The 14,162-nt window shown below is 40.5% G+C and overlaps 2 protein-coding genes across 3 annotated transcripts in view; both read right to left on the reverse strand.

Moving 5' to 3' along the window:
- Positions 1-14,162, reverse strand: part of LOC311029157 (glycogen debranching enzyme-like) — a 67,654-nt gene that overhangs the window by 39,717 nt on the left and 13,775 nt on the right. For both annotated transcript variants that reach the window (XM_084034148.1, XM_084034147.1), the window contains exons 14-25: positions 13,887-13,985; positions 13,227-13,376; positions 12,784-12,934; positions 11,656-11,780; positions 11,336-11,445; positions 11,088-11,222; positions 10,856-10,986; positions 10,598-10,734; positions 9,466-9,599; positions 8,724-8,848; positions 8,214-8,316; positions 6,292-6,517 (exon numbers count right to left, since the gene is read on the reverse strand). In XM_084034148.1, coding sequence (XP_083890274.1) covers positions 6,292-6,517; positions 8,214-8,316; positions 8,724-8,848; positions 9,466-9,599; positions 10,598-10,734; positions 10,856-10,986; positions 11,088-11,222; positions 11,336-11,445; positions 11,656-11,780; positions 12,784-12,934; positions 13,227-13,376; positions 13,887-13,985 — 1,626 coding nt within the window. The remainder of the gene's footprint in view (positions 1-6,291; positions 6,518-8,213; positions 8,317-8,723; positions 8,849-9,465; positions 9,600-10,597; positions 10,735-10,855; positions 10,987-11,087; positions 11,223-11,335; positions 11,446-11,655; positions 11,781-12,783; positions 12,935-13,226; positions 13,377-13,886; positions 13,986-14,162) is intronic.
- Positions 131-3,287, reverse strand: LOC311028835 (glycogen debranching enzyme-like; the record flags this gene model as incomplete). Its single annotated transcript, XM_084033630.1, has 5 exons — positions 3,181-3,287; positions 2,755-2,890; positions 2,355-2,467; positions 1,555-1,766; positions 131-232 (listed from the first exon to the last, which is right to left on the reverse strand). Exons 1-5 carry the CDS (start codon positions 3,257-3,259, stop codon positions 131-133), a joined length of 642 nt encoding a protein of 213 aa, XP_083889756.1. The 5' UTR covers positions 3,260-3,287.

The raw sequence follows: 14,162 nt of genomic DNA on the forward strand, positions 1-14,162 counted from the left end.
CAAACCAGCAGTTATTAGTTATTTTCATTCACATTAACAATGACCAAAGTGATTTAAGACTGTGCTCCCTGACTTTGTTAGAGCAGCCAACCCTCCGAGGCCAAAGACCCCCAATACTCAAGCAGGTCACTCACTCAGGGTCCAAAGTCTTCATTCCCAGGGGCCCCAGTAGCTTCTTCTCAGCTACACCCAGAGCCTCCCAGGCTTTCTCTGTAGTGAACAACTCAGGAGCCTGCAACACACACACACACACACACAAAATATTTTTTATGGTTTCATGAATGCAGCACATTAACCTAATCTGCTACTCTGAGCTATGGCTGAAAGACTTGGTCGGCTGATGGTTGGGATGTTATCAAATGCAAATCCCAAATCTGCAAATCTGTGTATTTAATCCAAATTCGTCTGAAGGTATTATCAAATTCATGTGGATTCAACATTTACATAAACATAATAATACTTAAAATTATTCAGGATCCAGAGATTCAACTTAAAAATGAGATGAGAAACACATCCTACTGACTTGTTGTCACGTTTGCGGGCTTGGAAACAGGCGTGGACTCGAAAAAGGGAGGTGAGGACCCAAATGCAGGTAAAAAGGGATTTTTATTTCAATAATAAACCAAAAACTAAGACAAAAAACAAAGTATCAAACCAAGGAACCACGAGGGCAAAAACGACTATCAAAGAAACACTTACAAACAGGAACCAAAACACGAAGGGACACGGAAGGCAGGACGCAGGTAAAGAGACAAATCCAGGGACATGACGTGGTGCATGACAGTGACAGACAACCAACTACATTCAACAATGATCCGACCACGAGACAGGGGAAACACACAGACTATATACACACACAGGGAGGCAGGGAGCTGACGAGGGACAGGTGAAACACATCAGGGCAGGCATGGTAATCAACACGAGAGGGAGGGGGAGACAAGACAGCGGAAACGACAAGGACCAGGAAGTACGAGACAGGGAACCACACTGAGGACAAAATAAAACAGGAAATCAAAACCAAGCAAACAGAACATGACAAAACACAGACATGACACTTGTGCAAAGCTAATTTCTTTCACAAGCTACTATTTCCCAGATACTGGAGGTCCTCATTCAGAATCATTGGATCTGATTGATTATCCAAAATTATTGATACGCGGAAAAAGTTTAATCTGGAGATTGTGACACTTATAAATGAATAAACACAGCGCTTTCTTGCAATTGTTGGGTCATGTTGCATCATGGTGCTTCTTGTATTGCTTAGCACAAGAAACAGACAGCAACCAAGTGTCATTTGGGCCTTTTGGCAAATTGGGGAGCATTAATATTAATCATATTTCATTATTAAGTGATCAATGCAATTTAAAATGGTGAAAACGACAATCAGCCGGCTACTTAAATGTTTTTAACATTTCTTATTAAACAGAAAAAATGAGATATGAAAGATAAACTAATCTAAGAGATTAATCTGTCTCTGAGCGAAGTGGATCTGGGTAAATTCACTCTGCAACCTGATCCAAAATGTACACAGGCACAGCAGCTGTAGCTACTCACCACCACCATGGCAATGGGAAAGTTAGGTCGGAGCTGGTAGTCACACCAGGGGCTAGAAGCCCCCAAACTGTCCTTGTAGATCCCTGTTTTGTGGACCAGCTCTGGATGTTTCTCCTCAGGGTCTTGGGGATCGTGGGAAATGTAGAAGTTCATCTCGAAGTTCTCCTGGATCTTACGATCCCACTCCACATACGACACAGAATATGTCTGTCCTGAAATTACATATTCAACGGTTCCAAGATGGTTACAGAATTGTTAGCCTGTCACTGTAAAGGTAAAGTAGCACAAACATTTGTAGGAAGAAAAGCTGTAAAGTGAAGCAGCTTCCTGCAATTTCTTAGGACAATGTTATTAAGTGTCATTACCAATAGTTCAGCTGCTGAAGGCCGATTAGAACTGTTACTGGAGCTGTTTAAGGTCAATGTATCGAGAAGACTCAAAACTTATGAGATTGATTCATAAGTGATAGTAATTGGTTACTGACTGAGGAATACTTGTCTGTGGAGTTATTACATGTATCTCTGTAATTTGCTCTTAATGGTCGTGTCCCAACTTTTAATAACAAAGATATATATAAAACCCTACATTCAATACAATCCATTCATACAGAGAATACATACAACAAAGAAACAATATTCGATTTGGCAATGTTGGAACATTGATGGACTAAAGAGTTGAGAATTTTACATGCGTCCAAAACCGGCTAGAAAAACATGATGCACAGCTCAAGAGAGGAATGCACGTGATCTGTGATCTGCCCGTAAGATATGCTGTTATGAAGTGTTTGTGATTGACGATACCTTCTCTATGTATGTTGACTGCTTCATAGGGGAAGTGCCCATCGTTGTGGAGCTTCACAATCCAGCGTAGAGTAGATTTACAGAGACCCACTATCTCCACTGCTGAGCCATCCCTGGATCACAAACACACACAGATGGATGGATGGATGGATGGATGGAGGGATGGATGGATGGATGGATGAATGGATGGATGGATGGATGGACGGATGGATGGATGGATGGATGGATGGATGGATGGATGGATGGATGGATGGATGGATGGATGGATGGAGTGTATTTGTCCACAAATAGAAAAAAAACTCATGCAGTATAACCAAAGGTCTCCCCTTTCTGGGTAAGGTTACACAGAATCAAATGAATAATGATGGATGTTTACTAAACAAAGGTGGAGAACGTGTACCTGGGTGTAGCAGGTACTCCCTTGTTGTGTGCCTTCTCACTCTCACCCATCTTGTCCATCCAAGTTCCACAGTTGAAGCGATTTCCTCCATAAATGAAACCAGTGGTCTGGTCGACTCCGGCCTCTACATTAAATCCTGGTACACAAAATATGTAAAATTGTGAAACTCAAAAAAATATTTATCTTTATAATAAATATAAAAAATATATCTATGAAACTTAAAACATCATGCTGATCACTGATGGCAGTATGGATAGAAGTGTGTGAGCTCCTTTCTGCTGACTGTGAAGATATTGAAATAACTTGTGAATGTGAGGTCAACATTTCGATTCCAGCTTGAGAACCCTGTTGAGTTCTCACACCTCTTATGTTCTGACATCTAGTATGAATCAGTAAGCAATATTGTTAATGAGAGCATGAAAATACCTTCATCAGTCATACTGCCATCCAGCTGTGGCCCAGCGTTGGGCTCTCTGAACTGGATACCCTGCATGTGTCTCTGCATGGCCTCCTGGATAACATCATACAGCGGCTGATCCCGAAGGAAAACGTAAAATAAAAAGCAACAATTATGTTGGCAGATCATGTTTAGATCCAAAAGTATTTAGAATGGTGTAGGGGGGCAAGAGAGCAATTTGAAATGACAAATATCAAATTTTACTTTGAAGTTCCATTTTATGCAAGAGTATATATAGTATATATAGAGGTGGTACAGCGTTTTTTCTGAAACAGCACATTCCAGCTAGAATCAGAAAGGATTTAAGTAGGAATGGTGTGGAGGCCTTATGGCTTCAAATTCACATTCCTTATTGCAAACCAATATTAATATGTTGTTGTTATAGGCCACCATGTTCAAATGTAGATTATTTAGACAATATATGTAGTATGCTGCAGAAGGTAACTGACAAAAACTCTGAGGTCTTTTTTGTGGGTGATATGAATATCAATTGGTTTAATAGTAGCTGTCCTTTGAGGAAAAGGTTGGGTGATGCAGCTTCTGTGTGTAACCTATCTCAGATCATAAATATGCCAACAAGAATCAATATTAACAAGCAAGGCTCACTGTCGTCAACTTGCATAGATAATCTCTTTACTAATTACCCAGAGAAATGTTCAAAAGCAGTGTCAGTACCAGTAGGATTCAGTGACCACAACATAATTGCACTAACGATAAAAACAAAGGTACCGAAAGCTGGACCAAAAGTAATACTAAGGAGAATTTATAAAACTTTCTCAGAAAAAGAATTTACAGATGATCTAAAAAATGTAAACTGGCACACTGTTCTGGACTGTTTGCACCCTGAGGCTGCATTAGTCACCTTTATGAAATTATTCTCAGCTGTTTGTGATAAACATGCTCCCATTAGGAAGCTATCAGTGAGATCAGTTAAAGCGCCCTGGATTGACAACGAACTAAAAAGCTATATTAAAGAAAGAAACTTACTAAAGAAGTCTGCTACTGAAAATGGTAGCCCAGAGAAATGGCTTGCTTACCGTGCACTGAGGAATAAAATCACGAAAATGAACAAACAAAAGAAAAAGCAATACTATAGATCTAAAATTGCAGAGTATAAGGATGATAGAAAAAAAATGTGGAGAATACTTAATGATGTTGTAGGTAAGGGTAAAGTAAATAATACATCTACATTTATTGAATGTGATGGTGTATTTATAACGAAACCAAAGGATATTGCAAATTATTTCAACGAGTATTTCATTAAAAAAGTTGACACAATCAGATCTCAAATGTTGCCTGGGCACGGTACGCTTTCAGATTCCATTATCAAAAATGAGATTATGTGCGGTAAGGAATGTAACTTCAGTTTCAGTATGATCAAGGAAGAGGAGCTTGAGAAACTTCTGTTATCAATTAAATGTGATAATCCCTGTGGCATGGATAATTTAGATGCCAGATTATTGCAGTTATCGGCCAGAATAGTGGTGAGGCCAATTTTTCACATTTTTAAATTACTATTAAAGTGTATAGTTATTGGCTCTAATCATGCACTGAGGTCTGAACCTAAACTGTGTCTTTCTATGCAAGGCATTGCTATAGAACAGGTCAAAGAAGCCAAACTGTTGGGAGTAACAGTGGATGAAACTTTGTCTTGGTCAAATCATATCAATAATATAGTGTCTAAAATGAGTTACAATATCTCTAATATTAGAAGAATCACCTACCTGCTGAATGAATCAACTGTATTAATTAATTCCTTAGTTCTGTCGCATCTGAATTACTGCCCAACAGTTTGGTCCAGTGCCTCAAAGAAAGACCTTTTTAAACTGCAGCTAACTCAAAACAGGGCAGCACGCCTTGCTCTGCGGTGCTCTATCAGAGCAAGTGTCATGAGTATGCACAAAAGTCTCACATGGATGCTGGTGGAAGAGAGACTGGCTTATAGTCTTATAATGTTTTTGAGAAAGACTTATACTTCACATAAACCTGTCTCTTTGTTTTTACAACTTCAACCGACAAATGTGAAACATAGTTACAGCACTAGACAGGCCTCAGGAAACAACTTCACCTTGCCTTTACCTAGAACCAATGCACTCAAAAGGTCAGTTATGTATAGAGCTGTAGCTCACTGGAACAGTCTCCCCTCACACTTGATCACAACCACGGGAATGTCCAGTTTTAAAATGAAACTGAGAGAAGCTGTGTTTTGTCATAATATTATATTGCAATAGATTACTACTATATTAGGCAATCATGTCAAGTTGAATTCAAGCATGTTATTACACCTGTGTTGTACATTTATCTATGCTTTAGGTTATCTCATATGTATATTCTTCTATAATCATGTAACTATTTTATAATCATGTAAAAAATATATTACTCCTCTTGATCATGTCATGTCTATAATCATGTAACTATTTGATAATCATGTAATCATCCTCTTGATCGTGTTAACTTATTCACATTGTATTACTTAATATGCATTTTTATAATCTTGTTTAGGATAAATGATTTCATGTAATTTTTTTTTTTTTTTTTTTACAAACACTGTACTGTTGTGCTTGATTTTATGTGGACCCCAGGAAGAATAGTCTGCATCATTATGTAGACTAATGGGGATCCAAAGAATACAATAAACAATAAACAATATATATATATATTATTTTTTCTTATTTATTTTCTACTTTTACTGTCAGAGATCAGAATGCTCCTTCCACCACTGACCACATGAGCCACCATCCACACGTGTTATTGTCCTGCTGAGCTGCTTAAAAACCAGCACCGTGCTGCAGAGAGATGGATGACAATACTCTTAGCGCTTAAGAGTGAATTTAAAATGTCTTCAATTAAAAAATAAATTGGTAAAATAGGACAAATTATTCTATTATTATTATTATTATTATTATTATTATTATTATTATTATTATTATTATTATTTCATTCAAATAACCACTATAGTTAAACATAGTAAATAATAATCCATTCCACATGAGTTGACTGTCCAAAACGTAATAAAATAAGCATATTTGTTCATTTTAGCACCTGTCTTGTATGGATGTGATCACAGCACACAGTCCTACCGAGGCTCCATTAGGCCGAGGGCCAGACAAATTGTTGTGGAGCATCCTTTGGACAGGACACTTGAGGATGTTGACACCGTCTGGTACAAGTATGCAGTACTCCTGGATACACTGCAGCCACCACCACACCGCGTCCCTGCAGCTGTAGCGCACACTGCAGCCCTGATCCAGCAGGTTGGGGATCAGGCCATGATGCAACATGCATGCAAAGGCCAGGATGAGGTTTCTGTAACAATGGGGACAGGCGTTTAATAGCTAAGCATTCATATGTACCCTTCAGTGTGTAACACGTAAGAAAAAAGCCCTAGTTTCGTAGACTAGGCGTAGTCAGCGCACAGCGCACCTGCGCCACGCCGACGGGGTGTGTCCGCCTGGACTTTACAAGTTTTGTGCACCGCGCAGGCTCGCGCAGGCACACCTCCCGTCTCGCCCACCCGCGCAAGTGGGAAAGAGGGAGGAGAAGAAGGCGTGAGTGGGAGACGAGGAGGAGACGAGGCGTGGACTGGGATTAATACAGCCGATTCAGATCTTCACCAATCAAATGAGCTCCTCTCCTCTCCTTTAATGCGTTAGGGGAGGTTCAGTGCAAGTTCCGTCACTTGACAACCCGATGACAGAAGCAGCGCCGCCGCTCCCACCACACTCATCACGCGCTGTGCGTGCGTATCATAATAATAACAATGCCCATATTATAAAAAACAGGAGAGAGAGAGGGAGATGTTTTGGTCCGAGAGGCTGAGTTTCCGTTACGCGTGCCATCCGCCTTTGATCTGACGTCAGATGTGACGGGACAATCGATATAGATATAAATTCACGTGTTGATTCAGTTAGTTGCATTAAATAGTGTTTGTTGTGATTATTTATTGCATTTAAATGTGCCTGGAACTGTGGAAACCTGCCTGTGAGGTGTCGGTGACGTGTAGGCTACGCACTGTGCGCCGGTCAGCCAAACTTCCACTCCGCCAGCTGTGATTCGCCTTGAATGAATGGACTTTATTTGCGCCTTGCGCCTTACGCCAAGAGTAGACTAGGTTGGAGCTGGCAGGCTTTTGGCGAAGTCTCGGCGAGGCTTTTTGCCACGAAACTTCCGCTACGCCAAGCTGAATCTGTGACGCCTCCCCCTGCTGCGCCGCCACACCCATCTTGGCGCAGGCGATCCACCAAACTGCCGAACTGACCGTGCGCAAGGCTGCGCGGGTCGAAACTTGCATTACGCCGGCTCCGCCACCCTGTGCCGCCCTGCGCTGCGCCACGAAACTAGGGCCCACAGTGTTTCCCATTAGCTATACCTAGACTATGCCCCCCACAGTTTCATAATGAACAGACAGACTCCTCACCAGGGGCATTTTCTCTATACCAACTTGGAGGGCCCAGGGTGAAGCCCTCCTCCCAGCATTCATCAGAGATTGGCATTAACACTTTTTAGTCCCCAGCGCCTGATGCTTCATTGGGAAAAGGGCAGGAGGAGAGCTGGTAATGCTGGCAGTCAATGCGTTCAGACTCCACTCGTATCTGCCCACCTGTGTCTTGTTTCCCAATTAGTCCCTAGTGTATGTGCGTCTCTGTGTCTTTGTCAGTTTGCCCTGTGTTGTTCGGTTAGTGTTCCAGCCTGTTACTTGATTCCCTGATTACCTTTGCTGCAGTGGTCAGTCAGTAACAATACATTAGGAGTAGCACCCTCTCTAAGCAGAAACACTTTATGGTACTGCATGAGCCCAAACATACCATTTACAGCGGTGTTGCCTTATTTTTCCTGTGCAAAATCCTTGGAGAATAAACATTTAGCATGTAAAGAATCTGGCGTTTTCTTAGGATATCCTCAAAGGTGTCATGAAAGTGCATCAAATCATATGAAACCTGACTGCTCTAAACAGACATTTCTTAAAACCATACTCTCTTGTGGAGTTGCGTGGCCGACTCACCGAGCCTCCAGGTGTCTGCCAGTGAGCAGCAGCAGGCCTCGCAGGGAGATGAAGGTGTCACGGCCCCAACACCGGAAAACCCCAGCACAAAGGTGAGGAAGACCTGCAGTAAAGACAAACAACTCTTATCTCTGGGTGGGTCTGTATCACCCACATGTACTGTAACCCCCGATCATAGCCTAACTTTAAATAGCAAACGTTAAACAGAATACACTGAAAATACATGCAGCAGATTCCTGAGGCAGACTATTCAATATATCAAAAGGATCATAAAGGTCAGTCATGTGTTTGAGTTGAGGGGCAGCTGCGATCTCAGAGTAATCACAGACTATTCCTTTAAATGTGAATTCAAACACTCTATGTAGTCCTCACAATATGCTCTGAATGTGAAAATCAAGTATAAATAACATATCTATACCATGGTTATGCATTTTAATACACAGCTAAGTCATATCTCATCTCATCTTTTCTAATCTTCTTAAAGGATAAAGAGAAAATGAAAGTGGATACCTGCTGCCAGTGACACAAAGCCCTGCTCCTCCTGCTCATCTCTGGACCAGCTGTGAGCCGCGCCACACATCTGCACAGAACCCAGCGCCAGCTGTTTAACCAGGCTGGAACCATTCTGTACAAAACTAACGGAGCCAAAGGAACACAGGGACAGTCACAACAGTTTGATATGAGTATTATTTCAATATCAAAATGAGTATAAGAATAATTTCAAGTTAACTTAAAGACTCAATGAGTGACTGAGGGAATACACTCATGTCTATTTAATTAACTCTATGAGACCCTTGGGATTGTGATTGAAAAAACACTCAGGATAAGTTGATCATGGTGGATTTGCAAGGTCTTTGTGTCTTAATGTGGTATTTGTTTTTTATCATTTCGATCAATTCTTGTGAGGTACGAAATTGTAAATTAGCACCAAATCTATGTAATAGATGTCAACCCAAAAACAACTTAAAAGTTGTAGTTGTAGTTGTAAAGAAATGGCCATCAGATACTTCCATCATAATGTTCCAAGCCATTTACACTTTAAGAAAAAAAAAATGATTTCAAGTGTATGAATAGAACAAATTAATCTCAAATGAATCGTCATGTCCCCATCTCACCCCTTTTACACCGCTATGTGGCATCTACTGCTGACCTGATATCTCCCCCTGAAGGTCCTCTGTCCCCCTAAACAAGATGAAAACAGGTCCATTTGGGTCTCTGAGGGTCAAAAAGCATCAGAAAAATGAAAGAATACCTCGACATGTGTTTGAAAACAGCCTCCATAGCAGTGGTGTAGGCTCCTTGGACGATCGAGTCAAAGTAGCAAGGCACCAGGTAATGAGGAATGTGTTTCAAATAGCCAAACATGGTCTGGAACCATTGGCCCACCTGGAGGTCAAAGGTCAATATCAGTCTTAACATTTCACAGGTATATTACACTTCATGTAGAGCAGCAAGGACGAAGCAGATCACCCACACTAATGTAGACTCGTAGACTGTCTGTATGTAGTCTCCACTGAAATGACAAATAGCTAAATCTCAATAGTTCAGACCTGGTAAAACAACTGAATTGCCTTATATATTACGAAATCTAATTGGATCGACAGAAAAGTTTGACAAGCATTTCTAGGAGATGATAAAAGATTATATAAAAATATCATGTCAAGATTATCCTGATAATCATCTTCAAACTCTTAAAAAAACCCATATTGAAATCATTTATATTTTTATTGCTTGACAGATGAGACACAAATCTATTTTTATTGAACTTTCTTTTCAGTGAAATAAATAATCTTAAATGGAAAAATAATGGAAATCATAAATAAAGGATAATTAAAAAAATATGCTGTATTTGTTTTTAAATCAGGCTTAATTCTTCTGCTCTCTGACATGATAGTGAGTCACTCATTAGGATATTTATAATTATCAAGAGAACGTGGAGTGTCTTTTAAAAATCCTATATTGTCCCGCCCCTACCTGTCTACTGTCTGATATCCCACCAATGTGCTTTGTCTGTATTTCTATATGACAAAGAAGTCCTTGAGTGGTAGTCGGACTGACGTCACTCTCACCTGTTTTTCCAATGCTGCTGATGATATTAAACAGATGTTTTGAGTAACATTTTATTATTGACGGATCACTGGACAAGTTAGTGCACATCCATAACTCTTCAGTTCTCAGAAAAAATAGTCGGCGGACCTGAATTGAATAGTTATTTGCCACGCTGAGATCAAGAGTGACGCTGTTTTATTGCTGATTGGCTGATGTGATGGTGATTTCCCTGAAGGGCAGAACCTCCATACTAAAGACCTGGCCTCAGTTCATGAGATACAGTTGACAACATGAAACAGGTAAAGGCCCTGATGGACAGCCTGGCGGTGGCTCACCTCTCCAACAGCTCCACCCTTGGCCCTCAGTCTGTTGGAGACATATTCCATCATCCAGTCTCCCTGCCGCAGGTTATCACAGAGTGGATGACCGAGATCATTCTTAGGACGAATCTCTGCCATCACTGACATCAGCCCTGAGAACCACAAACCTTTTAGGAATATTCCTACTGCAGACATCTTGGGATAAATGATGATTTGATGATCATTATTTTGACGCTTACCCTATATGGTTTTTATTAATTTTTCATCTAGTACCTTGCAGGCCTCCGTAGTTGAGACGTAACGATGAAGGAATGATGTAGCATCCACCCCCATCCTCTCTCTCCTCGGCATCACAGCGGTACAGCAGCACGTTCATGTCAGCCAGAGTCAGCTTGGACATGATCCTGACAAAGTAGGACAAGATCAGACAGACTATAATAAGACTCATACTTTTACAATCAAGATGATTACTACTTGTTATTGTAGTTGTTTGAATCATACGAACATCTTCAGTGGTGTGGTGAGAACTGATGGTGTATTGTGTTCAGCCCGGCTTCCAGTCTTGTACTGAGGACTGAACTGGATCAGGTGGTGTCTCAGAGCCCCCAGTTGCTCCTGGGACGTGGTCTCCAGAGTTACCCTGTAGGAAACATGGACCACAAGTAGATGCAAACCAGGCCAGACTCACAAACAACTCATTTAAATGATGAAGACAAACAGCACTTCTCTTTCACTCCATCCAGTGTGACCCACCTGAAGATGACAATGCAACCTGGTGTGAAGTTGCCCAACACTATCTCTTGACCAACACTGTTCTGTTTCGACACCACGTCCACCCTTTTCACCATCTTACTGTCCTTCAGCTGAAAGATATTTTGAAACACCTTTAATGTCTATGTCTATCTACTGTACATGAGGGATGGATTGTATGTACCAAAGCAGACCATTTATTATAATTCATATAGCATTACTGCTCTTTGGCAGAGCGTTTTTGTTTTGTACAGAAGCAGAAATGCAGGATCATGTTTAAACGTATCCAGAATTCCACACCTGAAGATGACTGATGTCTATACCTCCATGTGTTCAGTGATCTCCACAGTGCACTCCTCCGGGCCATGGATGTTTTTGCCATAATTATTGTTGGACTTAGTACTCCTGACAATGGTCCGAGCCTCCAACAGGACCTCTTTGATACGTCCTATGAAGACAGGAGACAAAAGAAGTCCAGCTGAGATGGAACCTCTGGAAGTGGAGGGTGGGTCTCTAACAAGTTCTCGCTCCAAGTTGTCCAATAAAACAGCCTGATCAGAAATCCACAGCTTCGCACTACGATGCTCTGTGTTCCTCTCTAGCATCACTTTATCACATCAGTACTGTCGTGTTAATATACGCTTGTTACAATAGTGGATTTTCAAAATACATTTTACAGGACGTTAGGAAGTTAGGTTTAGACAAAAAAAAAAAAAAAAAACAGTAAGTTAGGTGTCACAAACATATACAAAATGTGGTAGGCAAACATGAGCACATGTATCTCATTTAGTTTAAATACATTATCCTGGGGGCAATGCTCTACACTTAACAGGAAGTTAGAATTTTGAGGTTTTTTTTATGTGTTTTTGGCCAATGTATTTTAACAAACTCCTCCTAGACATTTTTTATGTGTTTTTGGCCAATGTATTTTAACAAACTCCTCCTAGACATTTGACTGAATTGACTTGAAATTTCATCAGGACAATCTAAAGACCTATGCTATGAAAATGTATATAAAATGTCACGTTTCTCCATTAAACAGGAAGTGAAAGTTTGTGTACTTTAGGATCGTCTCCTTGTTAATTAAGCAGGTCTATCTAAATTTTGGGTAAAAATACCTGTGAAGATGAGTTTTTGTTTCCGGGTGTTACCAGAATTTTGTTTTATAAAATTTCACGTTTAATAAGAATGCCTGAAGATATCGAAAGGCCCATTTTGACAGGGAGTCAGCATTGTGTGACAAACATCCTGTAATTTACCTGAAATGTATATTGTATGGTGATTAATGCAATACAAAACAAGTTTAGCACCTGTTATCTATAGGACTGTATTCAACACATATTTTGATAATTGATTGATTACTTTGATGAATTGATTATCACTAGTATAAAAACCAACGTTCCTTGTGTACATTGCTCTTTTACTTTGACATGTGGTCGTATGACTTTCACCTGGTATGAACAAAGGTGGAACATCATCTGTTGAACTGGAGCTCTCTAGATTCTTGACTGCCCTCCGAAGCACAGCCACCACAGACTGGTGACTGCTGGGACATTGTCTGGTCACCGCAACCACGTCCTCATCCAGCACCTCCACGCACACCTGCACAACCAGTGTGAAACCAGTGCTGTGTAAGTAACTGTGCTTCTGTCTAGGTCATGTCCTCAGTAATATGTGGTTCTACCGGCTTCATTACACTTGAAGGCTGATTATGATTCAATGATCTCTACATTCATGACACTGTGTGCAAACTAATGACTGAGAAGGTGTATTGAATTAAAAATAATGTGTGCAGACAAGTCCCAACACAACTAATCACTATCAAACCACAGAAATTAATGTCAGGCACCACTGGCTGATGATCTTCATACTTGTTATTAATGAGTGCGCAGACCTGAGTAAAACCCTCAGCAGCCAGCTCCTGATGAAGCCTGTTCAGGGCCAGTTTCCCAGCCAGAATCCCAGTCTGCAGGTTGACCTGGTCTGGTGTTTGGGCCTCAGAGTTCCAGCAGGTGTACTGATGATTCTCCCCCATCCCCGATACCTGAAACACAATGAAGCGAAAGATAGAAGGCTCACCCTGTTCACAGGTAGGTGGTTAATTGCAAAGACCAAACATTGTAATGACTATACATCTCCAGGAATTAATGGAATTTCAACCAATCCTTGTAAATAAGGCGTGAAATTGCAATTTTGTCTAATCTCTGTAACTTTTTCACACCTTTTCTTTACTATAATTTTGTTCCAATGTTTGGAATCCTGAAAATGTTTTGTAATATTACTTACAACTGTTTTTTTCTCACTGGAACAAATGCCTTTTTTTTTTTAAATCATGCAACAATTGCAAAAAGCACAACCATTTTTGCAATTTTCACTTGCTTCCACAATTTTATTACAAAACAACATCTAAAAACATCACAACGTGCACTTAATTTTTTTTTCTTTCACTAAAAGAATTTAACCTGCAACAATCCCTAAAACCCTTGTGACCTCCAGGAGGGACTGGTATTCAGTAAACCACAAGAGAGACATGATACACTGCGTGCGATCTCACCTGATGAGGAAGCAACTCATCGTATCCTCTGGTGCTCCCTGTAGCACAGCAGGCCATTGAAATCAGAGCAGATCTGGGCAAGAAGTCCTTCACTGAACACTAAGGACACGACACAACAGGTTAACACTGGCGTATACGACTTAAATCAACAAGGAAGTCAATCTCAAGGTTTCATTTGATTGAAGATTGAAGACTTCTGGTGGCCAAATAGCTGTTTGAATGTAATACTTGTACAGACATGTCAATAAGTAGAATATTTGTACTCTAATCTGTATT

The sequence above is a fragment of the Eutrigla gurnardus genome (genome assembly GCF_963514095.1).
Source record: "Eutrigla gurnardus genome assembly, chromosome: 18".
In the NCBI taxonomy this organism is placed as follows: domain Eukaryota; kingdom Metazoa; phylum Chordata; class Actinopteri; order Perciformes; family Triglidae; genus Eutrigla; species Eutrigla gurnardus.